General features: G+C 45.6%; 1 protein-coding gene across 4 annotated transcripts in view; it reads right to left on the bottom strand.

Annotated features, from left to right (window-relative positions):
- The window catches only part of LOC129826655 (serine/threonine-protein kinase TAO3-like), a 163,554-nt gene that overhangs the window by 6,923 nt on the left and 129,990 nt on the right, over positions 1–26,641 (bottom strand). For 3 of the 4 annotated variants that reach the window (XM_055887616.1, XM_055887617.1, XM_055887618.1), the window contains 6 exons: positions 24,958–25,152; positions 18,947–19,078; positions 9,042–9,278; positions 3,268–3,396; positions 1,028–1,231; positions 159–398 (listed from right to left, as the gene is read on the bottom strand). In XM_055887616.1, the coding sequence (XP_055743591.1) occupies positions 159–398; positions 1,028–1,231; positions 3,268–3,396; positions 9,042–9,278; positions 18,947–19,078; positions 24,958–25,152 (1,137 nt within the window). Of the gene's footprint in view, positions 1–158; positions 399–1,027; positions 1,232–3,267; positions 3,397–9,041; positions 9,279–13,420; positions 13,783–18,946; positions 19,079–24,957; positions 25,153–26,641 lie in introns of those variants that run through there. The other variant, XM_055887619.1, reaches the window with a different exon arrangement.

The following is a 26,641-nucleotide window of genomic DNA, read 5'->3' as shown; positions in this document are numbered from 1 at the left end:
CCTAACCCTCACATTTAGGTTCATATCATCCACTACCTGGTTACATCAGAGCATTTTCCTTGAGAACACCTAAAGTAGCTACCAATACAGCCACCAATGCAGCCATCACATTCCCAGGGATACATTGACTAGCTAGCTGCACCTGGCGTAGCCGTCACCTTAAGGTTCTTGGGCTGCTGCCGTAGCTCCAGAACGTGCTTGCGGCGGAGCTCTCTCTCGCGCCGGTTGTTGTATTCTATCTGGTTCTCCAGTTCTGTCTGGTGCTGCAGGCGGATCAGGTCCATGCGGAGCTTCTGAAGGGTTTTCAGCTGACGATGCTCCAGCTCCTGGGTGGACTCGTCATGTCTGATCAGCATGGCATGCTCCATCTCCTTCTGGGTCTTCTTCTTGTTCAGCTCCTGGAGAGAGAGAGAGAGACATGGGGAGGGAGAGATAGAGAGAAGGAGGGATAGATAGGGGGAGAGAGGGGGTGGGGGGAGAGAGGAATTATCATGGCCATCCAATGATTAAAATGTTGCTTTTATACGGACACTGGATGATGAGAACCTACTGCCATTTGGTCAGGAGCTGATCAGTATCTTGTGGTGTTGTTTTATTGACATGACGACAACGACGACGATATACAGAGCAGATTAGGAGATTAGGGCATTGTTGCCTTGCTTATACTTTCTTATCTGCTTTCCACGAGATGGGAAACCACTTCTTGGTGTTTTCCACGAAACATCAGAAAATACCGTTATTGGTCAAAGAACACTACGATTTTAACATTATTTTTCATGTTACAGAAGCCATTCGAGGACAACATTGACCCTGGGAATGTTATGGATAAGCAGTTGGCCATGTGATTTTCACATCCCTACTGGATTGCAGTGTTCACTGCACACCACTTCAGACTGAACTTGAAATAAAATGTGTGTCTATCTATACAAGATACTGTACCTCCCAGTCATTCTTCACACAATGTCATCCAGTCCGCCTTGCCTCTCGTTTGAAATGGCTATCTGTACATCTATACAATATCCAGTACCTCTCGTATCTGCTCCTGTTCCAACGCATGCCTCTTGATCATGACTTTGCGTTTGAAGCTTCTGCAGTTCCTGTCATAGAAGACCCTCTGTTGGCTCAGAACCTGGGCCTCCTCCTCAGCCTGGCTGTGTTGCAGGTTCTCCTTGTGCTTGGACAGGCGCTCCTGCTTCTCCTTCTTAGTGGTATGGTGGTCTTCATTCATCTCCTGGAAGATGGGAAGAGACAGAGGAGATTTTTACGGATATATAACAGTCCGTAATATACATGTTCTCCTGTCTAATGGTCAGGTGTGCAGCAGATCCTCTCATTGTCTAAAGATATATAGGATTCTCTAGAGCCATGTATCTAGAGAGTTGGGCCAATGAGGTTTCTGTATTATGATGCATTTACATAACACCTCAACATTCTATGACAGCCATATTAGCTCCACATCAACAGTACATATTGCCATAAAGAGGTCAATGGAACGCAGACCGTGGAGGATAGATTGGCGCACATTCAACAAATCTGATCTAACAAAGTGGACATTAGTCAAAACCGTCATGATTGATGTATTGTAACAGGTCTACCATGTGGTTACTAAAATCTGATTTGGATATATTTGGATGTTTTCACTGCATTACATTTAGAAGTTGTCCCTTTTCAGATTTAGAAGTGACAGCTAAATGCTAACTCCCGTTCATATACATGTAAACTGGTAGCGTAGCTAGCATACAGAAATAGATGGAGGTAGTCAGTCATTTTTAACTAATGCAGTTAATTGGTGACGATAACATGAACATGTATTGAGGTTGACATCTATACAGCATTATACTCCGGTTTTTATCCCAACATAGTGTTAAGTACACATATATACAGTAGCCTAAATGTAGGCTAATTTTGCTGGGGGGAAATGAGGAGATTTGGGATCTTTCCCCAACGCGTTTCCATGGCATTTCTATTGTTTTTGTCGAGTCCCATTGACCTATTAAATTACTAGAGGGGACATGTCATAAACCCTCAAAGTTCCAGAATGAGGTGAAATTGGCAGCCATATTGGTCAGGGAGAAATCCAAACCAGTCTAATTGGAAAGAATGGCAGTATAGAGGCATAATCCTGATTTTATTTATGCAGGAAAATAAAAGTAAGGCATGTGATATATCAGAAATTGTGTAATAGAATTGTCAACCTAAAACATTGTCATATAATTATAAATAGAGTTTATACAGGTTTTATAAAAAATGTCTGTGTAAATAGCCTATAAACAGTCAACATTTTGTTTTCTTGGAAAGCTGTGACGCTATTATATGATACAATATCTGTACTTGTTGCATTTACAACTTGTCTAAGTCCTATCATCAACTGATTTCAGCCAGTGTATTGACTGCATTGTTTGAATGGAATGTTGGCTTATTGGCAGTGAATTTGAATTATTCCTCTAAAAATGGCTGGCTAGCGATCAAACAAACATTCTTCAAATTCATTATTTTACACAATATCTTATCACAGGACTGGAAAACCATGATTGACCAACTCCCTGACCAAAATGGCTGACCTTTAACCCATCATAAGAAGGTTCATGTCCAGTATCGTATTTTAATTCCAAATTCTATGATTTAAACAATGCTATGTAACTGAATGTCTAGAATCAGAGCAATGTCTGTTAACTGAGATGGCCTAGTTCTGTTCACAACAATGGATCCAGTTCTGAGAAACAGTGCATCAAGGTTGTTAGAAACACAAACACAATGTGTGTGTGTGTGTGTGTGTGTGTGTGTGTGTGTGTGTGTGTGTGTGTGTGTGTGTGTGTGTGTGTGTGTGTGTGTGTGTGTGAGTGTGTGTGTAGTGAGTGAGTGGGAGGAGTGACTCAGCTCCTCCTCAGTGAAATGAAAATGCACGATGATCAAACATACTGTACTTGTGTATGTTTGTATGTGTGTGTGTTTGTATGTGTGTTTGTACGTGTGTTTGTATGTGTGTTTGTATGTGTGTATGTGTGTGTGTGTGTTTATGTGTGTGTATTTGTAGGATGGTTGTTTCCACCCATCGCAATACATAGTAGATGTGTCATGGGTGCTGAGATTATTCCTACTGTAGAGGCATTATACGAGGGTACAGTCCTGTACTAGCTAGCTAGAGGACATAAACAGTGTTGCGTTGCGACCTCCAATCTTTCCTTGCAGAGCTTGTACCAAGGATCGATTCAACTCAGCTCAATACAGAGCATATAGTGTGAGGCTGGAAAAGGGGGAATAAAGGACCTCTTTCATCTTCTCCTTGCAGAGCTTATACTGCTTCTTCTGATTATCTAGGAAGGTGGTGAGCTCCTTCTTCTGCTGGGACACGATCTGCTGCTGTAACTTCTTCTCATCTGATGACATTGTCTTCATCTGAGGGGAAATGAGAGAGGGAGTGTAATGTTTACTGTTCATTTTTGTTGTTTATTTCACTTTTGTTTATTATCTAGTTCACTTGCTTTGGCAATGTTAACATATGTTTCCCATGCCAATAAAGCCCTTAAATTGAATTGAGAGACAGGGGGGATGGAGGGAGGGGGAGGTAGAGAGAGAGGGGGGGAGGGAGAGAGGAGTAGGGAGTGAGAGAGGAGTAGGGAGAGAGAGAGAAAGAGAGGGGTGGGGAGAGAGAGAGGCACAGATATTAGTTAGCTATGAAGGGGCCTTGTGTGGGAGAGGCACACAGGGAGAAAACACATGGCTAATGTTGTTTTGCTACCTGTCTGTTAGTGGTGTTAGTGTTAAGTATTCTTAGAGTAGAGTGCATTCTGAAACTATTCAGACCCCTTCACTTTTTCCACATTTTGTTACGTTACAGCCTTATTTTAAAATTGATTGAATAATAGTTTTCCTCAATCTACACACAACACCCCATAATGACAAAGCGAAAAACAGTTTTTTTTTTTTTTTTGCAAATGTATAAAAAAATAAAAACCAGAAATACCTTATTTACATAAGTATTCAGATCCTTTGCTATGAGACTCGAAATTGAATTCAGGTGCATCCTGTTTCCATTGATCATCCTTGAGGTGTTTCTACAACTTGATTGGATTCCACCTGTGGTAAATTCAGTTGATTGGTCATGATTTGCTAAAGGCACACACCTGTCTATATAAAGGTCCAACAGTTGACAGTGCGTGTCAGATCAAAAACCAAGCCATGAGGTCAAAGGAATTGTCTGTAGAGATCTGAGATAGGATTGTGTTGAGGCACAGATCTGGAGAAGGGTCCCAAAACATTTCTGCAGCATTGTACGTCCCCTAGAACACAGTAGCCTCCATAATTCTTAAATGGAAGAAGTTTGGAACCATCAAGACTCTTCCTAGAACTGGCCGCCAGGCCAAACTGAGCAATTGGGGGAGAAGGGCACCACTCATCACCTGGCCATCTCTACGGTAAAGCATGGTGGCACCATCATGCTGTTGGGATGTTTTTCAGTGGCAGGGCCTAGGAGATTAGTCAGGATTGAAGGAAAGACGAACGGAGCAAAGTACAGAGAGATCCTTGATGAAAACCTGCTCCAAAGCGCTCAGGACCTCAGACTGGGGCGAAGGTTAACCTTCCAACAGGACAACGACCCTAAGCACACAGCCTAGGACAAGTCTTCGGGACAAGTTTCTGAATGTCCTTGAGTGGCCCAGCCAGAGCCTGGACTTGAACCCGACCGAACATCTCTGGAGACCTGAAAATTGCTGCGCAGCGACGCTCCCCATCCAACATGACAGAGCTTGAGATGATCTACAGAGAAGAATGACAGAAACTCCCCAAATACAGGTGTGCCAAGCTTGTAGTGTCATATCCAAGACTCAAGGCTGTAATTGCTGCCAAAGGTGCTTCAACAAAGTATTGAGTAAAGGGTCTGAATACTTATGTAAAAGTGGTATCAGTTTTTTTTATTTAATAAAATTGCAAACATTTCTAAAAACCTGTTTTTGCTTTGTCATTCTTGACTACTGTGTGTAGATTAATGAGGGGGGAAAAACAATAGAATCTATTTTTGTTTAAGGCTGTGCGTAACAAAATGTGGAAAAAAATGAAGGGGTCTCAATACTTTCCGAATGCACAGTACACTAACACCATTAAGAGACAGGTAGCTTGTTAGTGGACGTGCTAGTGGACGTGCTAGTGGACGTGCTAGAGTTAGTGGACGTGTTAATGGACGTGCTAGTGGACGTGTTAGTGGACGTGCTAGTGGACGTGGACGTGCTAGTGCTACTGGACGTGCTAGTGCTACTGGACGTGCTAGTGCTACTGGACGTGCTAGTGCTAGTGGACGTGCTAGTGCTAGTGGACGTGCTAGTGGACGTGCTAGTGTTAGTGGACGTGTTAGTGCTAGTGGACGTGCTAGTGGACGTGTTAGTGGACGTGTTAGTGGACGTGTTAGTGTTAGTGGACGTGCTAGTGCTAGTGGACGTGCTAGTGCTAGTGGACGTGCTAGTGTTAGTGGACGTGCTGGTGGACGTGCTAGTGTTAGTGGACGTGCTAGTGCTAGTGGACGTGCTAGTGTTAGTGGACGTGCTAGTGTTAGTGGACGTGCTAGTGGACGTGTTAGTGGACGTGCTAGTGGACGTGTTAGTGGACGTGTTAGTGGACGTGTTAGTGGACGTGCTAGTGTTAGTGGACGTGCTAGTGTTAGTGGACGTGCTAGTGGACGTGGACGTGTTAGTGGACGTGTTAGTGGACGTGCTAGTGTTAGTGGACGTGCTAGTGTTAGTGGACGTGTTAGTGCTAGTGGACGTGCTAGTGTTAGTGGACGTGCTAGTGCTAGTGGACGTGCTAGTGGACGTGCTAGTGGACGTGTTAGTGGACGTGTTAGTGGACGTGTTAGTGGACGTGTTAGTGGACGTGCTAGTGTTAGTGGACGTGCTAGTGTTAGTGGACGTGCTAGTGGACGTGGACGTGTTAGTGTTAGTGGACGTGCTAGTGTTAGTGGACGTGCTAGTGTTAGTGGACGTGTTAGTGGACGTGTTAGTGGACGTGCTAGTGTTAGTGGACGTGCTAGTGTTAGTGGACGTGCTAGTGTTAGTGGACGTGCTAGTGTTAGTGGACGTGTTAGTGCTAGTGGACGTGCCAGTGCTAGTGGACGTGCCAGTGCTAGTGGACGTGCTAGTGCTAGTGGACGTGCTAGTGCTAGTGTTAGTGGACGTGCTAGTGCTAGTGTTAGTGGACGTGTTAGTGCTAGTGGACGTGCTAGTGCTAGTGCTAGTGGACGTGCTAGTGTTAGTGGACGTGTTAGTGGACGTGTTAGTGTTAGTGGACGTGCTAGTGCTAGTGGACGTGCTAGTGCTAGTGGACGTGCTAGTGTTAGTGGACGTGCTAGTGCTAGTGGACGTGCTAGTGCTAGTGGACGTGCTAGTGCTAGTGGACGTGCTAGTGCTAGTGGACGTGCTAGTGCTAGTGTTAGTGGACGTGTTAGTGTTAGTGGACGTGCTAGTGTTAGTGGACGTGCTGGTGGACGTGCTAGTGTTAGTGGACGTGCTAGTGTTAGTGGACGTGCTAGTGTTAGTGGACGTGCTAGTGCTAGTGGACGTGCTAGTGCTAGTGGACGTGCTAGTGCTAGTGGACGTGCTAGTGTTAGTGGACGTGCTAGTGTTAGTGGACGTGCTAGTGTTAGTGGACGTGCTAGTGTTAGTGGACGTGCTAGTGTTAGTGGACGTGCTAGTGTTAGTGGACGTGTTAGTGGACGTGCTAGTGGACGTGCTAGTGGACGTGCTAGTGGACGTGTTAGTGGACGTGTTAGTGGACGTGTTAGTGGACGTGTTAGTGGACGTGTTAGTGGACGTGCTAGTGTTAGTGGACGTGCTAGTGCTAGTGGACGTGCTAGTGCTAGTGGACGTGCTAGTGCTAGTGGACGTGCTAGTGTTAGTGGACGTGTTAGTGTTAGTGGACGTGCTAGTGTTAGTGGACGTGCTAGTGTTAGTGGACGTGTTAGTGTTAGTGGACGTGCTAGTGTTAGTGGACGTGCTAGTGTTAGTGGACGTGCTAGTGTTAGTGGACGTGCTAGTGTTAGTGGACGTGCTAGTGTTAGTGGACGTGTTAGTGGACGTGCTAGTGTTAGTGGACGTGCTAGTGGACGTGCTAGTGTTAGTGGACGTGTTAGTGGACGTGCTAGTGTTAGTGGACGTGCTAGTGGACGTGCTAGTGTTAGTGGACGTGTTAGTGTTAGTGGACGTGCTAGTGTTAGTGGACGTGCTAGTGTTAGTGGACGTGTTAGTGTTAGTGGACGTGCTAGTGTTAGTGGACGTGCTAGTGGACGTGCTAGTGTTAGTGGACGTGCTAGTGGACGTGCTAGTGTTAGTGGACGTGTTAGTGGACGTGCTAGTGGACGTGCTAGTGGACGTGCTAGTGGACGTGCTAGTGGACGTGTTAGTGTTAGTGGACGTGCTACTGTTAGTGGACGTGTTAGTGTTAGTGGACGTGCTAGTGTTAGTGGACGTGCTAGTGTTAGTGGACGTGCTAGTGTTAGTGGACGTGCTAGTGTTAGTGGACGTGCTAGTGTTAGTGGACGTGCTAGTGTTAGTGGACGTGCTAGTGTTAGTGGACGTGCTAGTGTTAGTGGACGTGTTAGTGTTAGTGGACGTGTTAGTGTTAGTGGACGTGTTAGTGGACGTGCTAGTGGACGTGCTACTGTTAGTGGACGTGTTAGTGTTAGTGGACGTGCTAGTGTTAGTGGACGTGCTAGTGTTAGTGGACGTGCTAGTGTTAGTGGACGTGTTAGTGGACGTGTTAGTGGACGTGCTAGTGGACGTGCTAGTGTTAGTGGACGTGCTAGTGGACGTGCTAGTGTTAGTGGACGTGCTAGTGTTAGTGGACGTGCTAGTGTTAGTGGACGTGCTAGTGTTAGTGGACGTGCTAGTGTTAGTGGACGTGCTAGTGTTAGTGGACGTGCTAGTGGACGTGCTAGTGTTAGTGGACGTGCTAGTGTTAGTGGACGTGCTAGTGTTAGTGGACGTGCTAGTGTTAGTGGACGTGCTAGTGTTAGTGGACGTGTTAGTGGACGTGCTAGTGGACGTGCTAGTGGACGTGTTAGTGGACGTGCTAGTGGACGTGCTAGTGTTAGTGGACGTGCTAGTGTTAGTGGACGTGCTAGTGTTAGTGGACGTGTTAGTGGACGTGCTAGTGGACGTGCTAGTGGACGTGCTAGTGTTAGTGGACGTGTTAGTGTTAGTGGACGTGCTAGTGTACGTGCTAGTGGACGTGTTATTAGACGTGTTAGTGGACGTGTTAGTGGACGTGCTAGTGCTAGTGGACGTGCTAGTGTTAGTGGACGTGTTAGTGTTAGTGGACATGCTAGTGTTAGTGGACGTGCTAGTGTTAGTGGACGTGCTAGTGTTAGTGGACGTGCTAGTGTTAGTGGACGTGTTATTAGACGTGCTAGTGGACGTGCTAGTGCTAGTGGACGTGTTATTAGACGTGCTAGTGGATGTGCTAGTACTAGTGGACGTGCTAGTGCTAGTGGACGTGCTAGTGTTAGTGGACGTGTTAGTGTTAGTGGACGTGCTAGTGTTAGTGGACGTGCTAGTGGACGTGTTAGTGGACGTGCTAGTGCTAGTGGACGTGCTAGTGCTAGTGGACTTGCTAGTGTTAGTGGACGTGTTATTGGACGTGTTAGTGGACGTGCTAGTGTTAGTGGACGTGTTATTGGACGTGTTAGTGGACGTGCTAGTGCTAGTGGACGTGCTAGTGCTAGTGGACTTGCTAGTGTTAGTGGACGTGCTAGTGTTAGTGGACGTGCTAGTGTTAGTGGACGTGCTAGTGTTAGTGGACGTGTTATTAGACGTGCTAGTGGACGTCAAGGAGGTTATGCTGGACCATGGAGGTTAACCTATAATCTGCATAGTTACAGATGAACTGGTGTGCTTTTTAACAGCTTCTTGACATTGGGTGGCAGCAATGCCCAACCCATAACATGAACAAGTTGTCCTTTCCCTCTCCCCAGAAACCTCCTTTGATTGGACAGTATGGCACTTCTCCAGGACAGGACAAGACAGGACCCCCCCCCCCCCCCCCCCCAGACCCACCTCTTTTTCACAGTGGATGGTGTGTCTCTTGGCCAGTTTCTCTAGCTCTATATAGGCATTGTTGGCCTGAGTCTCCACCTCCTTCTGCAACTTCAGTCTGTGTTCGTCCATCTCTGCCTTCAGCTTATTCTCTAGAGCGATCAGCTGCTTCTGGTGCTGCCGTCTCATCCGTTTATAACCTGACATCTGCTCCCGCAGCTCATTCTCCTGCTCGTGCTGATGGATCTGCTTGGTTACCTGTGGAGGAGATTCAATCAATCAAACAACTAATCGCAAAGGTAGTTAAAACAACTGAGGTCATAGGTCAAACAGTATGGGACACACAAAGGCACTATCTCAATGACATAAAAATATGTCCTCTCCAATTCTACTGCCCTTCATCTGCACTGATTGGAAAGGAGGGAGGATTAGATCAACATTAGAAAGGAGGGAGGATTAGATCAACATTAGAAAGGAGGGAGGAGGAGATCCAACATTAGAAAGGAGGGAGGAGTAGATCAACATTAGAAAAGAGGGAGGAGTAGATCCAACATTAGAAAAGAGGGAGGATTAGATCCAACATTAGAAAGAAGGGAGTAGATCCAACATTAGAAAGGAGGGAGGAGTAGATCGAACATTAGAAAGAAGGGAGTAGATCCAACATTAGAAAGGAGGGAGGAGTAGATCGAACATTAGAAAAGAGGGAGGAGTAGATCCAACATTAGAAAGGAGGGAGGAGTAGATCCAACATTAGAAAAGAGGGAGGAGTAGATCCAACATTAGAAAGGAGGGAGGATTAGATCGAACATTAGAAAAGAGGGAGGAGTAGATCCAACATTAGAAAAGAGGGAGGATTAGATCCAACATTAGAAAGAAGGGAGTAGATCCAACATTAGAAAGGAGGGAGGAGTAGATCGAACATTAGAAAAGAGGGAGGAGTAGATCCAACATTAGAAAAGAGGGAGGATTAGATCCAACATTAGAAAAGAGGGAGGATTAGATCCAACATTAGAAAGAAGGGAGTAGATCCAACATTAGAAAGGAGGGAGGAGTAGATCGAACATTAGAAAGGAGGGAGGAGTAGATCGAACATTAGAAAAGAGGGAGGAGTAGATCCAACATTAGAAAGGAGGGAGGAGTAGATCGAACATTAGAAAAGAGGGAGGAGTAGATCCAACATTAGAAAGGAGGGATGAGTAGATCGAACATTAGAAAAGAGGGAGGCGTAGATCCAACATTAGAAAAGAGGGAGGAGTAGATCCAACATTAGAAAGGAGGGATGAGTAGATCGAACATTAGAAAAGAGGGAGGCGTAGATCCAACATTAGAAAAGAGGGAGGAGTAGATCCAACATTAGAAAGGAGGGAGTAGATCCAACATTAGAAAGGAGGGAGTAGATCCAACATTAGTAAAGAGGGAGGAGTAGATCCAACATTAGAAAAGAGGGAGGAGTAGATCCAACATTAGAAAGGAGGGAGGATTAGATCCAACATTAGAAAGAAGGGAGTAGATCCAACATTAGAAAAGAGGGAGGAGTAGATCCAACATTAGAAAGGAGGGATGAGTAGATCGAACATTAGAAAAGAGGGAGGAGGAGATCCAACATTAGAAAAGAGGGAGGAGTAGATCCAACATTAGAAAAGAGGGAGGAGTAGATCCAACATTAGAAAGGAGGGATGAGTAGATCCAACATTAGAAAGGAGGAGGGAGGAGGAGATCCTACATTAGAAAGGAGGAGGGAGGAGGAGATCCAACATTAGAAAGGAGGAGGGAGGAGGAGATCCAACATTAGAAAGGAGGGAGGAGTAGATCCAACATTAGAAAAGAGGGAGGAGTAGATTGAACATTAGAAAAGAGGGAGGAGTAGATTGAACATTAGAAAAGAGGGAGGAGGAGATCCTACATTAGAAAGGAGGGAGGAGTAGATCCAACATTAGAAAAGAGGGAGGAGTAGATTGAACATTAGAAAAGAGGGAGGAGGAGATCCAACATTAGAAAGGAGGGAGGATTATATTCAACATTAGAAAGGAGGGAGGATTATATTCAACATTAGAAAGGAGGGAGGAGGAGATCCAACATTAGAAAGGAGGGAGGATTATATTCAACATTAGAAAGGAGGGAGGATTATATTCAACATTAGAAAGGAGGGAGGAGTAGATCCAACATTAGAAAGGAGGGAGGAGTAGATCCAACATTAGAAAGGAGGAGGGAGGAGTAGATCCAACATTAGAAAGGAGGAGGGAGGAGGAGATCCAACATTAGAAAGGAGGAGGGAGGAGGAGATCCTACATTAGAAAGGAGGAGGGAGGAGGAGATCCTACATTAGAAAGGAGGAGGGAGGAGTAGATCCAACATTAGAAAGGAGGAGGGAGGAGTAGATCCAACATTAGAAAGGAGGAGGGAGGAGGAGATCCTACATTAGAAAGGAGGAGGGAGGAGGAGATCCAACATTAGAAAGGAGGAGGGAGGAGGAGATCCAACATTAGAAAGGAGGGAGGATTAGATCGAACATTAGAAAAGAGGGAGGAGTAGATCCAACATTAGAAAGGAGGGAGGATTAGATCCAACATTAGAAAGAAGGGAGTAGATCCAACATTAGAAAAGAGGGAGGAGTAGATCGAACATTAGAAAAGAGGGAGGAGGAGATCCAACATTAGAAAAGAGGGAGGAGTAGATCCAACATTAGAAAAGAGGGAGGAGTAGATCCAACATTAGAAAGGAGGGATGAGTAGATCCAACATTAGAAAGGAGGAGAGAGGAGGAGATCCTACATTAGAAAGGAGGAGGGAGGAGGAGATCCAACATTAGAAAGGAGGGAGGAGGAGATCCTACATTAGAAAGGAGGAGGGAGGAGGAGATCTAACATTAGAAAGGAGGGAGGAGATCCAACATTAGAAAGGAGGAGGGAGGAGGAGATCCTACATTAGACAGGAGGGAGGAGGAGATCCTACATTAGAAAGGAGGAGGGAGGAGGAGATCCTACATTAGACAGGAGGGAGGAGTAGATCCAACATTAGAAAGGAGGAGGGAGGAGGAGGAGATCTAACATTAGAAAGGAGGGAGGATTAGATCCAACATTAGAAAGTAGGAGGGAGGAGGAGATCCAACATTAGAAAGGAGGAGGGAGGAGTAGATCCAACATTAGAAAGGAGGAGGGAGGAGGAGATCCTACATTAGAAAGGAGGGAGGAGGAGATCCAACATTAGAAAGGAGGAGGGAGGAGGAGATCCTACATTAGAAAGGAGGGAGGAGGAGATCCAACATTAGAAAGGAGGAGGGAGGAGGAGATCCTACATTAGAAAGGAGGGAGGAGGAGATCCAACATTAGAAAGGAGGGAGGAGATCCAACATTAGAAAGGAGGGAGGAGGAGATCTAACATTAGAAAGGAGGGAGGAGGAGATCTAACATTAGAAAGGAGGGAGGAGGAGATCTAACATTAGAAAGGAGGGAGGAGGAGATCTAACATTAGAAAGGAGGGAGGAGGAGATCTAACATTAGAAAGGAGTGAGGAGTAGATCCAACATTAGAAAGGAGGAGGGAGGAGGAGATCCAACATTAGAAAGGAGGAGGGAGGAGGAGATCCTACATTAGAAAGGAGGAGGGAGGAGGAGATCCAACATTAGAAAGGAGGAGGGAGGAGGAGATCCAACATTAGAAAGGAGGAGGGAGGAGGAGATCCAACATTAGAAAGGAGGAGGGAGGAGGAGATCCAACATTAGAAAGGAGGGAGGAGGAGATCCAACATTAGAAAGGAGGAGGGAGGAGGAGATCCAACATTAGAAAGGAGGAGGGAGGAGTAGATCCAACATTAGAAAGGAGGAGGGAGGAGGAGATCCAACATTAGAAAGGAGGAGGGAGGAGGAGATCCTACATTAGAAAGGAGGAGGGAGGAGGAGATCCAACATTAGAAAGGAGGAGGGAGGAGGAGATCCAACATTAGAAAGGAGGAGGGAGGAGGAGATCCTACATTAGAAAAGAGGAGGGAGGAGGAGATCCAACATTAGAAAGGAGGAGGGAGGAGTAGATCCAACATTAGAAAGGAGGAGGGAGGAGGAGATCCAACATTAGAAAGGAGGAGGGAGGAGTAGATCCAACATTAGAAAGGAGGAGGGAGGAGGAGATCCAACATTAGAAAGGAGGAGGGAGGAGTAGATCCAACATTAGAAAGGAGGAGGGAGGAGGAGATCCTACATTAGAAAGGAGGAGATCCAACAAATGTCTTCAATAAATACCCTGTTCATACAGATCTAATTTAAATCCAACCGGTTAATCAATGTAGATTGACTTGATGAGTGGACTATGATGTAATGTGATTTACATTGGTTAGGTCAGCCAAAGTCAAGTCAAGTTAGTCCAAGTCACAACAACATAAAGTGTGAAGATGACAAACAAACCAAACCTGACAAAAGGGACTATCCAGATCCCCATAGTAGTCCCTCATCTTCTCATAACTCATCTTCTTAAGCCCAAGCATCATGGCAACGTTCATGTTCAACAACCGTGCGAGCACCCAGAAACCATGTGTGGCATATCCTACACCCGAACCCCTAAACTCAGCTTTACCCAGGCAAGCAACAAACCCACTGGTTGGTTAACGTTTAGACAAAGTCTTTGGAGAAACGCGGTGGCTGTTAGCTACACCGGGGCAGCCACACCGGGGCAGGCGTGTGAACTGTGAATGAGGTAGGGAGAGGGAGCGGACTCCATTGGCAGGCAGAACAGAGGGGGCTCTTTTGGGGGCCGAGCAGCCTGTGTTCAGCAGGTGGGTCACATGAAAGCCTCTTTGAGAGAGGGAGAAAGAGAGAAGTAGAGAGAGGGTGATAGAGAGAGATCCCCCCTAATTGAGTCAGAAAGGAAGATAGAGAAGGGGCTGAGAAAGGGGAGCGAGAGGGAGAGAATGAGAGAGAAGTAGAGAAAGGATGAGATATAGAGATTCCCTCCTAATCTATCTGAATCAATACCTCTACTGTGATGCAGGGACAATCCTAATCACTTGCTTTCACCTTGCTGCCACCACAGGCCAAGTCATGTCATGTGATCGCCATTCACAGGCTGGGCTCAAAGAAGGGAAATACGATCCAGGGGGGAACACTTCCAGGTCAAAGGTTAAGATTTATTTGATTGTGAGGGCATTTTTGACCTTTCGCCAGGTAAGCTACTCAGCCAATGACCTGGTTGATCAAGGGTTCCTTGATGTGTGTTTTGAATAAAAGTGTTATTTATTTTCAACATGTGTTATACACTCAATGTACAAAACATTAGAAACACCTTCCTAATATTGAGTTGCACCCTCTTTTGCCCTCAGCACAGACAACATTTGTTGGAAACTCTACAAGGTGTCGAAAGCGTTCAACAGGGATGATGGCCCTCCAAGTTGGCTGGATGTCCTTTTGGTGGTGGACCATTCTTGATACACACGGGAAACTGTTGAGCGTGAAAAACCCAACAGCATTGCAGTTCTTGACCCAAACTGGTGAGCCTGGCACCTATCCCGTTCAAAGGCACTTAAATATTTTGTCTTGCCCATTCACCCTTTGAATGGCACACATACAAAATCCATGTCTCAGTTGTCTCAAGGCTTAAAAATCCTTATTTTACCTGTCTCCTCCCCTCCATTTACACTGATTGAAGCAGATTTAACAAGTGACATCAATAAGGGATCATAGCTTTCACCTGCATCAGATGACCTGGCCTCCACAATCACCCGACCTCAACCCAATTGAGATGGTTTGGGATGAGTTTGACTGCAGAGTGAAGGAAAAACAGCCAACAAGTGCTCAGCATATGTGGGAACTCCTTCAAGACTGTTGGAAAAGCATCCCAGGTGAAGCTGGTTAAGAGAATGCCAAGAGTGTGGAAAGCTGTCATCAAGGCAAAGGGTGGCGCTATTTGAAGAATCTCAAATATAAAATATATTTTTATTTGTTCAACACTTTTTTGGTTACTACATGATTCCATATGTGTTATTTCATAGTTTTGATGTCTTCCATTTATTCTACAATGTAGAAAATTGTAAAAATAAAGAAAAACCCTGGAATGAGTAAGTGTGTCCAAACTTTTGACTGGTACTGTATGTGGACTAAAACAAAAGTTACATATCTCAGAAGGGCATAGAAGTGTTAATAAATATTATTTTGTACCCCTCCCTCCCTCTGCCAGTCGGGCTGACCTGTAATAACCCCATTCCTCCCTCTCTCCTCCAGATGAGGCTCACCATCCTCTCTTCTCTTTCTCCCCTTAACTGATATCTAACGCTTCATTCAGTGAGATCAGACAGAGTGCACCTCTCTTCTCTCTCCTTCAGTCACATGCCTCTCCTTCTCTCTCCTTCAGTCACATTCCTCTCCTTCTCTCTCCTTCAGTCACATGCCTCTCCTTCAGTCACATTCCTCTCCTTCTCTCTCCTCCAGTCACATTCCTCTCCTTCTCTCTCCTTCAGTCACATTCCTCTCCTTCTCTCTCCTTCAGTCACATGCCTCTCCTTCAGTCACATTCCTCTCCTCTCTCATTCAGTCACATGCCTCTCCTTCTCTCTCCTTCAGTCACATGCCTCTCCTTCTCTCTCCTTCAGTCACATTCCTCTCCTTCTCTCTCCTTCAGTCACATTCCTCTCCTTCAGTCACATTCCTCTCCTCTCTCCTCCAGTCACATTCCTCTCCTCTCTCCAGTCACATTCCTCTCCTTCTTTCTCTCCTTCAGTCACATTCCTCTCCTCTCTCCTTCAGTCACATTCCTCTCCTTCTCTCTCTCCTTCAGTCACATTCCTCTCCTTCTCTCTCTCCTTCAGTCACATTCCTCTCCTCTCTCCTTCAGTCACATTCCTCTCCTCTCTCTCCTTCAGTCACATTCCTCTCCTTCTCTCTCCTTCAGTCACATGCCTCTCCTTCTCTCTCCTTCAGTCACATTCCTCTCCTCTCTCCTTCAGTCACATTCCTCTCCTCTCTCCTTTAGTCACATTCCTCTCCTTCAGTCACATTCCTCTCCTCTCTCCTTCAGTCACATTCCTCTCCTTCTCTCTCTCCTTCAGTCACATTCCTCTCCTCTCTCCTTCAGTCACATTCCTCTCATTCTCTCTCTCCTTCAGTCACATTCTTCTCCTCCCTCCTTCAGTCACATTCCTCTCCTTCAGTCACATTCCTCTCCTCTCTCTCCTTCAGTCACATTCCTCTCCTTCTCTCCCTCCTTCAGTCACATTCCTCTCCTCCCTCCTTCAGTCACATTCCTCTCCTTCGCTCTCTCCTTCAGTCACATTCCTCTCCTCTCTCTCCTTCAGTCACATTCCTCTCCTTCTCTCTCTCCTTCAGTCACATTCCTCTCCTCTCTCTCCTTCAGTCACATTCCTTTCCTTCTCTCTCTCCTTCAGTCACATTCCTCTCCTCCCTCCTTCAGTCACATTCCTCTCCTCCCTCCTTCAGTCACATTCCTCTCCTTCAGTCACATTCCTCTCCTCCCTCCTTCAGTCACATTCCTCTCCTTCTCTCCCTCCTTCAGTCACATTCCTCTCCTCCCTCCTTCAGTCACATTCCTCTCCTTCAGTCACATTCCTCTCTCCTTCAGTCACATTCCTCTCCTCCCTCCTTCAGTCACATTCCTCTCCTCTCTACTTCAGTCACATTCCTCTCCTCTCTCCTTCAGTCACATTCCTCTCCTCCCTCCTCCAGTCACATTCCTCTCCTCTCTACTTCAGTCACATTCCTCTCCTCTCTCCTTCAGTCACATTCCTCTCCTCTCTCCTTCAGTCACATTCCTCTCCTCTCTCCTTCAGTCACATTCCTCTCCTCTCTCCTTCAGTCACATCCCTCTCCTCTCTCCTTCAGTCACATTCCTCTCCTCTCTCCTTCAGTCACATTCCTCTCCTCTCTCCTTCAGTCACATTCCTCTCCTCTCTACTTCAGTCACATTCTTCTCCTCTCTCCTTCAGTCACATCCCTCTCCTCTCTCCTTCAGTCACATTCCTCTCCTCTCTCCTTCAGTCACATTCCTCTCCTCTCTCCTTCAGTCACATTCCTCTCCTCTCTACTTCAGTCACATTCTTCTCCTCTCTACTTCAGTCACATTCCTCTCTTCTCTCCTTCAGTCACATTCCTCTCCTCTCTCCTTCAGTCACATTCCTCTCCTCTCTCCTCCAGTCACATTCCTCTCCTCTCTACTTCAGTCACATTCCTCTCCTCTCTCCTTCAGTCACATTCCTCTCCTCCCTCCTTCAGTCACATTCCTCTCCTCTCTCCTTCAGTCACATTCCTCTCCTCTCTCCTTCAGTCACATTCCTCTCCTCTCTCCTTCAGTCACATTCCTCTCCTCTCTACTTTAGTCACATTCCTCTCCTCTCTCCTTCAGTCACATTCCTCTCCTCTCTCCTTCAGTCACATTCCTCTCCTCTCTACTTCATTCTTATTCCTCTCGGGCCTACTTGACTGGCTCTCTTGTCCATCTGTCTGTCTGTGTTTATTAATCTCTCTATACTCTCACGCTCTCTTCCTTTAGTCTCCCTCCCTCCATTGTGTGTATGTTTTTCTCCTCTCTGTCCATCCCATTCATTTTCTCCCTCCCTCTACATTGTAATTCCCCCCCCCCCCCCTCTACCTGTTCTTTCCAGTCTGAGCGAGCAGTGCCGGGTCCATCAGGGGACGCGTGCCCGCCTCACGGCGGCAGAAAGCGATGATGTCATCGACTCATTGCAGCAGCAACAGACTCCACGCTGTCTGAATGCAACTCATACCTACCGCAATGGGGAATCAACACCACAATACCCTGCCTCATAAAACAACCACCACGTGAACAACCAACTCACTTAACCAATTCATTTGATTAACAGTCAGAGTGCTGATTTCGCACTATTTATAAAATATCAAATAAACACTACCTATGGCAGTCAGAACCAAGTATCCAGAACCGGAACCCAGTCAGTAAGTCTAGCCTAACACATGGCATGTTAAGGACACTGATACCCCAGTGCCAAAGCCAGTCCAGGGCTTAAAACCAGTGGGAGGACAGAGAGACCAAAGACACCATTGAATCCAGTGGGAGGACAGACAGACCAAAGACACCATTGAATCCAGTGGGAGAACAGACAGACCATAGACACCATTGAATCCAGTGGGAGAACAGACAGACCATAGACACCATTGCAACTGACTGACTGCTTACTGGAGCCTTGTATCCATGACAACATACATGGAGAAAGAGTGCGAGAGAGATAGGCAGGGAGGGTAATCTTACTCCATACTGCACTGCACCCCTCCAGACTTAAGACAGAGGGGGTCGGAGTATTTATTTTGATTTATTTAACCTTTATTTAACTAGGCAAGTCAGTTAAGAACAAATTCTTATTTACATGACGGCATACCACGGCCAAACTCGGACGGCGCTGGGCCAATTGTGCGCCGCCCTATGGGACTGCCAATCACAGCCAGATGTGACTCAGCCTGGATTCGAACCAGGGACTGTAGTGTCGCAATGAGATGCAGTGCTTTAGACCGCTGCACCACTCGGGAACACCAAGAGAGTGATATATTAGCGAGGGGAAAAGTACAGGAGAGAATGAGCGAGGGAGGGAGAGAAGGAGGGAGAGAAGGAGGGAGAGGTGAAGAGGAGCGGAAGCAGAGTGAAGGACTGGGAGAACACAAAGGGCTTGAGTGAGTGGAAGGACACAGAGAGGGAGGGAGCGAGGGAGAGAAAGAGAAAGAATAGAGTGAGAACAAGAGAAAGAATACAAAAGGAAAGAGGAAGCTAGAGAGAGACATCATGTGAGACACAAAGGAAAGAGGAAAGGTAAAGATGGACAGAGTATGAGGGAGACTTGGTATCACCCAGGGAGAGTGACCTATGATGGTAGCCCTTTCCAGTGATGCTGATTCGATGGTGGATAGTAGAGAGAAAGGAGAGATAAATGAAGCTAGAGAGATAAAGGGGGGTTGACCCTTACAAGTGATGCTGATTTGATGGTGGAGAAGTTGTTGTGGCGGTAGTTGTGTGCCTGGCTCATGTCAGAGGATAACGGCATCAGCTCCGGCCTGAGGTCAGGTTTCAGACCATTATCCCAGTTATACCTGTGGTCCTGAGGAGAGAGAGAGACGGGAGAAACGTTGAATTTCATGGCCTGTAACTTCAAAACCTAAATGTAACTGTAGTTGATATAATTGAACGTTGCATTATTAGTAGCCAAATGATTCTTCATATAGGGCGTCTGGCGGAGGATAGGTACGGTGGTTGTTCTCTCATAGTTCTGTAGTGCCACAGGTTGGTAGTGGACAGTTTTGTACTGAACTCAAGCCAACGTTAGATAGTTAGACTATCAAATTGGAGTGTGTATAAACCTACATATTTTATGTCAGTTCATGACCGGTTGACCAGTTACAGTGCCTTCAGAAATTTTCCTTTTACACATTTTGTTGTGTTACAGCCTGAATTTGCAACGGATTAAATTGATATTTGTTGTCACTGGCCTATACCCCATAGTGTCAAAGTGGAATTGTTGTAATTTTAAATGTATTATTAATTCAAAATGAAAAGCTTAATTGTCTTCAGTCAACCCCTTTGTTATGGCAAGCCTAAATAACAAGGCACAAAATAAGTTGCATCACTGTGTGTGCAATAAATCAAATCAAATGTTATTTGTCACATGCTCCGAAAACAACAGTGAAATGCTTACTTACAAGCCCTTAACCAACAATGCAGTTAGGAAAATATTTACTAAATAAACTAAAGTAAAAAATCTAATAAAAAAGAACACAATAAAATAACAATACTGAGGTTATATACAGGGGGTACTGGTACCGAGTCAATGTGCGGGGATACAGCTGAGTCAAAGTAATTTGTACATGTAGGTAAAGTGACTATGCATAGATAATAAACAGCGAATAGCAGCAGTGTGAAAACAAAGTGGGGGTTGGGGGATCAATGTAAACAGTCCGGGTGTCCATTTGAATAATTGTTCAGAAATGTTATGGCTTGGGCTGTTAAGGAGCCTTTTGGACCTAGACGTGGCGCTCCGGATCTGGGGACCCATGCCAAATCTTTTCAGTCTCCTGAGGGGGAAAAAGTGTTGTCGTGCCCTCTTCACAACTGTCTTGGTGTGTTTGACCATGATAGTTTGTTGGTGATGTGGACACCAAGGAACTTGAAACTCTTGACTCGCTCCACTACACTCCCTTCGATGTGAATGGGGTGTGTTTGGCCATCCTTTTCCTGTACTCCACGATCATCTCCTTTGTCTTGCACACGTTGAGGGAGAGGTTGTTATCCTGGCACCACACTGCCAGGTCTCTGACCTCCTCCCTATAGGCTGTCTTATTGTTGTCACTGTTGTGTCATCAGCAAACTTAATGATGGTGTTGGAGTCGTGCTTGGCCACGCAGTCATGGGTAAACAGGGAGTAAACATTGAGGGGACCCCGTGTTGAGGATCAGCGTGGCAGATGTGTTGTTGCCTACCCTTACCACCCGGGGGTGGCCCGTCAGGAAGTCCAGGATCCAATTGCAGAGGGAGGTGTTTAGTCCCATTGTCCTCAGCTTAGTGATGAGCTTTGCGGGCCTTGTGAATGTTGACCTGTTTAAAAGGTCTACGCCTATGGAGAGCGAGCGGTATCACACAGTCATCCGGGACAGCATGCATGCTTCAGTGTTGCTTGCCTCGAAGCAAGCATAAAAGGCATTTAGCTCGTCTGGTAGGCTCACATCACTGGGCAGCTCGAGGCTTGGTTTCCTTTTGTAGTCCGTAGAAGTTTGCAAGCCCTGCCACATCCGGTGAGCGTCTAAGCCGGTGTAGTAGGATTCAATCTTAGTCCTGTATTGATGCTTTGCCTGTTTGATGGTTCGTCTGAGAGCATAGCCCGATTTCTTATAAGCGTCCGGATTAGTGTCCCTCTCCTAGCTCGGTGTGGATGCAGCCTGTAATCCATGGCTTCTGGTTGGGATATGTACATATGATCACTGTAGGCACGACGTCGTCAATGCAATTATTGATGAAGCCGGTGACTGAGGTGGTATACTCCTCAATGCCATTGGATGAATCCCGGAACATATTCCAGTATGTGCTAGCAAAACAGTCCTGTAGGGTAGCATCCGCATCATCTGACCACTTCTGTATTGAGCGAGTCACTGGTACTTCCTGCTTTAGTTTTTAATTGAAAGCAGGAATCAGGAGGATAGAATTATGGTCAGATTTGCCAAATGGAGGGTGAGCTTTGTATGCATCTCTGTGTGTGGAATAAAGGAGGACTAGAGTTTATTTTCTCCTCCGGTTGCACGTGACATGCTGGTAGAAATAAGGTAAAATGGATTGCCTGCATTAAATTCCCCGGCCACTAGGAGCGCCGCTTCTGGATGAAGGAAAGGAAAGGGGGATACCTAGTCAGTTGTACAACTGAATGCATTCAACTGAAATGTGTCTTCCGCATTTAACCCAACCCCTCTGAATCAGAGAGGTGCGGAGGGCTGCCATAATCGACATCCATGTCAACGGCGCCCGGGGAACAGTGGGTTAACTGTCTTGCTCAGGGTCAGAACAACAGATTTTTACCTTGTCAGCTCGGGGATTCAATTCAGCAACCTTTCGGTTACAGGCCCAACGCTCTAACCACTAGGCTACCTGAACATTTTCTTGTTTGCTTATAACCTTATACACCTTGTTGAATGTGGTCTTAGTGCCAGCATCGGTTTGTGGTGGTAAATAGATGGCTACGAAAAATATAGACGAAAACTCTCTTGGTAGATAGAAGAGGTGTGGACTCGAGTCACAAATATGACGACATGCAACTCGACGTTGACTTTAACACCAATGACTCGTGACTTAACTTGGACTTGAGCCTTTTGACTTGACCTGACTTGATACCCTCCCCAAGCCCAAATATTACAAATGATGCTATTAAAAAAAAGTGTGCAGGGCACCAACTCTTCATTTAACGGATTACAGTTTGAATCGGACAGCAGCCAATCAAATTGAAAAAGTTGTGTGTGGAAGGTCGGTGGAGTGCAGAGGAACGTCGGCGAGTGAATTCAGATGGAGCCTTTGGAAAGATGATACACAAAGTTATTATTTTCAGATATAAAGACTACGCTGTATCAACAAAAAATGGGGGGGGGGGGGGGGGGGTCTTTCTTATGGCTACCCATGTATTTCCATGGAAATATAAAGATTATTTGGAAAATAATAAATATACTTTTAAAAGCATTCATGATTTGCGTAAATGTAATATACTAAATATTACTCTTGTTAAAAATATGAAATGGTATTACATTTGGTGAAGAGCACATTATGACTTGTTAAGGACTCGAAACTCAAAGTTTAGGACTTGAGACTTGACTTAATACTTGTCGGTTGTGACTTGAGACTTGACTCGGACTTGCCTGTCTTGACTTGGGACTTGAGTGCTAAGACTTGAGACTTGTAAAACAATGACTTGGTCCCAGCTCTGGTAGATAGTGTGGTCTACAGCTTATCATGAGGTACTCTACCTCAGGCGAGCAATACCTTGAGACCTCTATAATATTAGATATGGCGCACCAGCTGTTATTGACAAATAAACACCCCCCCACCCCTCGTCTTACTAGACGTAGCTGTTCTGTCCTGCCGATGCACAGAAAACCCAGCCAACTGTATATTATCCGTGTCGTCATTCAGCCACGACTCGGTGAAACATAAGATATTACAGTTTTTAATGTCCCGTTGGTAGGATAGTCTCGAATGGAGATCATCCAGTTTATTCTCCACTGATTGCACGTTGGCCAATAGAACCGATGGTGGAGGCGATTTACAAACAATGTGAAAAAACTAAAAATAGCACAGTTGGTTAAGAGCCCATAAAACGGCAGCCATCCCCTCCGGCCTGTACAGAATAAAAATATTCTAAAACATGCATCCTGTTTGCAACAAGGCACTAAAGTAATACTGCAAAAAATGTGTCAAAGCAAATTACTTTTTGTCCTGAATACAAAGTGTTATGTTTGGGGCAAATCCAATACAATATATTACTGTATAACACACAATATTTTCAGTGTGTCATGTTTTGGGTATGCTTGTAATCATTAAGGACTGGGGAGTTTCTCAGGATAAAAAATAAACAAAATAGAGCTAACCACAGGCAAAATCCTAAAGGAAAACCTGGTTCAATCTGATTTCCACCAGATACCAGGAGAGTAATTCACCTTTCAGCAGGACAATAAACAAAAACAAGGCCAAATATACACTGGAGTTGCATACCAAGAATGTGTGGCCGAGCAACAGTTTTGACTTAAATCTACTTGAACATGCATTGCAAAACCTGGAAATGGCTGTCTAGCAACGATCAACAACCAATTTGACAGAGCTTGAAGAATTTTAAAAATAATAATGGGCAAATGTTGGATAATCCAGGTGTGGAAAGCTCTTAGACTTACCCAGAAAGACTCAAAGGTGATTCTAACATGTATTAACTTATCTAATCAAGATACTGTATATTAGTGTTTTATTTTACAAATGTGCATTTTTTCTTCCACTTTCACATTTGAGTATTTTGTGTAGATCGTTGACAAAAAATTACAATTAAATCAATTTTAATCCCACTTTGTAAAACAACAAAACGTGGAAAGAGTAAAGGGGTGTGAATACTTTCTGAAGGCACTGTACATGTAGGAACTCTTTATCAGTGTGTATCTATAGACAGACAACATGCCACCTTCTCTTGTTCCTATACACCCATGCTGGCCTTGTGACATATCAGCAACCCATACACCCATCGCTAATAACAGTTAACTAAATGATAAAGACCAGGAAAGACATGTGGCTGAAGAGGAGGAAACAAACATCTCATAATCTGCAGGTTTGAAGTGTGAGTGTGCCTGTGTGTGCTGTGATGCCTGAGACATGCAGGGTATTCAGAATGAATATCAACCATTCAGCAGTGTGTGCAGCTCAACGCTCAGCCTGTGTGACAACGCCAGGTGAGAGGAGAGGAGAGGAGAGGAGAGATTAGGGCATATTTGTTCTCAAAGTGTGATTTACAGGAGTGATGAACTCTGGCTCTGTGTGTGTATCATCTTTACAGGAATAAAGCTGAGCAGCATTTTAAAAGTGGAAGGATGTATCTTTGGTTTCCATGGCATCAGTGCTTTTAATTGAAGGCTGTTGGGTTAGTATGATTATATGAATACCGCGGCGAGGTAGGTTCTGTTTGTGTGTGTCATTATGTGGGTGAGGGTTGGAGTGTATCGCTATCCCTCCTGTGTGTCATTATGTGGGTGAGGGTTGGAGTGTATCACTACCCCTCCTGTGTGTCATTATGTGGGTGAGGGTTGGAGTGTATCGCTATCCCTCCTGTGTGTCATTATGTGGGTGAGGGTTGGAGTGTATCGCTATCCCTCCTGTGTGTCATTATGTGGGTGAGGGTTGGAGTGTATTTCTATCCCTCCTGTGTGTCATTATTTGGGTGAGGGTTGGAGTGTATCACTACCCCTCCTGTGTGTCATTATGTGGGTGAGGGTTGGAGTGTATCACTACCCCTCCTGTGTGTCATTATGTGGGTGAGGGTTGGAGTGTATCACTACCCCTCCTGTGTGTCATTATGTGGGTGAGGGTTGGAGTGTATCACTACCCCTCCTGTGTGTATGAGCGTTTGTACATCTCTGAGAGCTGTCATTCTTCAGGACGTGGGTTTAAGTTTGGTGTAGGTGGTTGATGGCTGACTGGCTGGCTGGCTAGAGAGATTGAGGGGCTAGATGAGTAGTACCTTCTTGATGTGTGTGTTCATGTTTGTTTGCATCATTCTTGAGGACGTGGGTAGTGTTGGAGTGAGTGACTAGCTGGAGGGACACTGCTAGTGCTAGTTTTATAGTGTGTGTGTGTGTGTGTGTCTCTCCTGCTGTCCGGCCGCCTCTCTCCTGCTCTCTCACTCTGTCAGTATTACCTTCTTGGTGTGTGTGCGTGTATGTGTGTGTGTTTCTCTCCCTCTGTCAATAATACCTTCTTGGACTGTGCGGAGGACTCTAAGCTGCTGTCGTAGTCATGGTGCATCATGGTCATGTCAGAGCAACTCTCGTCTAGGACCTCCTGCATGCTGTTGACGCTGCTGCTCTGGCTTCCTGTACTGACTGAGGTGCTGGGGAGGGAGTGGTTACTGCCCAGGCTGTTCATCTTACAGCTGGCCTGCTCACAGTCCTGGAGGAGAGAGAGATGGTAATCAGTCTACACACACTGTGGGAAATATACACACACCCCTTGCCACTTCCCACCGCTCAACTGTAAATATGGGTTTACAAATAGCCTCATTAAGCTTGGAGTGACCTTGATACAACAGAAATAATGTCCTGCCATCCAGAGGGCAACAGAGTCAAAGTCATGCTAAATAGCCCATTTCACCTGGACAGACAATATCGATGTCAGTCCTGTCCGTGTCCGTTTCTGTGTCCGTGTCTGTCCCTCCTAAAAGGATCAGCATGCTTGAGTGTGTCATACAAAACAGAGCTTGTGGCACAAAACCACCTGTCTGTGTGGCAGTGAGGAGAGACAGCAGCACAGGGAAATCAAAACCACATGTGTGTGTAGCAGTGAGGAGAGACCTCAGCACAGGGAAATCAAAACCACATGTGTGTGTAGCAGTGAGGAGAGACCTCAGCACAGGGAAATCAAAACCACATGTCTGTGTGGCAGTGAGGAGAGACACCAGCACAGGGAAATCAAAACCACATGTCTGTGTGGCAGTGAGGAGAGACCTCAGCACAGGGAAATCAAAACCACATGTCTGTGTGGCAGTTAGGAGAGACACCAGCACAGGGAAATCAATACCACCTGTCTGTGTAGCAGTGAGGAGAGACCTCAGCACAGGGAAATCAAAACCACCTGTCTGTGTGGCAGTGAGGAGAGACCTCAGCACAGGGAAATCAAAACCACATGTCTGTGTGGCAGTTAGGAGAGACCTCAGCACAGGGAAATCAATACCACCTGTCTGTGTGGCAGTTAGGAGAGACCTCAGCACAGGGAAATCAAAACCACCTGTCTGTGTGGCAGTGAGGAGAGACCTCAGCACAGGGAAATCAATACCACCTGTCTGTGTGGCAGTGAGGAGAGACACCAGCACAGGGAAATCAAAACCACATGTGTGTGTAGCAGTGAGGAGAGACCTCAGCACAGCTTGGTCGCAAATGGGTCTTCCAAATGGACAATGACCCCATGCATACTTCCAAAGTTGTGGCAAAATGGCTTAAGGACAACAAAGTCAAGGTATTGGAGTGGCCGTCACAAAGCCCTGACCTCAATTGTATAGAACATTTGTGGGCAGAACTGAAAAAGTGTGTGCGAGCAAAGAGGCCTACAAACCTGACTCAGTTACACCAGCTCTGTCAGGAGGAATGGGCCAAAATTCACCCAATTAATTGTGGGATGCTTGTGGAAGGCTACCCAAAACATTGACCCAAGTTAAACAATTTAAAAGGCAATGCTACCAAATACTAATTGAGTGAATGAAAAACTACTGACCCACTGGGAATGTGATGAAATAAATAAAATCTGAAATAAATTACTTTCTCTACTATTATTCTGACATTTCACATTCTTAAAATAAAGTGGTGATCCTAACTGACCTAAGACAGAATTTTTACTAGGATTAAATGTCAGGAATTGTGAAAAACTGAGTTTAAATGCATTTGGC

The sequence above is a fragment of the Salvelinus fontinalis genome, chromosome 28 (assembly GCF_029448725.1).
Source record: "Salvelinus fontinalis isolate EN_2023a chromosome 28, ASM2944872v1, whole genome shotgun sequence".
Classification (NCBI taxonomy): Eukaryota; Metazoa; Chordata; class Actinopteri; order Salmoniformes; family Salmonidae; genus Salvelinus; species Salvelinus fontinalis.
This window is presented reverse-complemented; position numbering and strand designations above follow the sequence as displayed.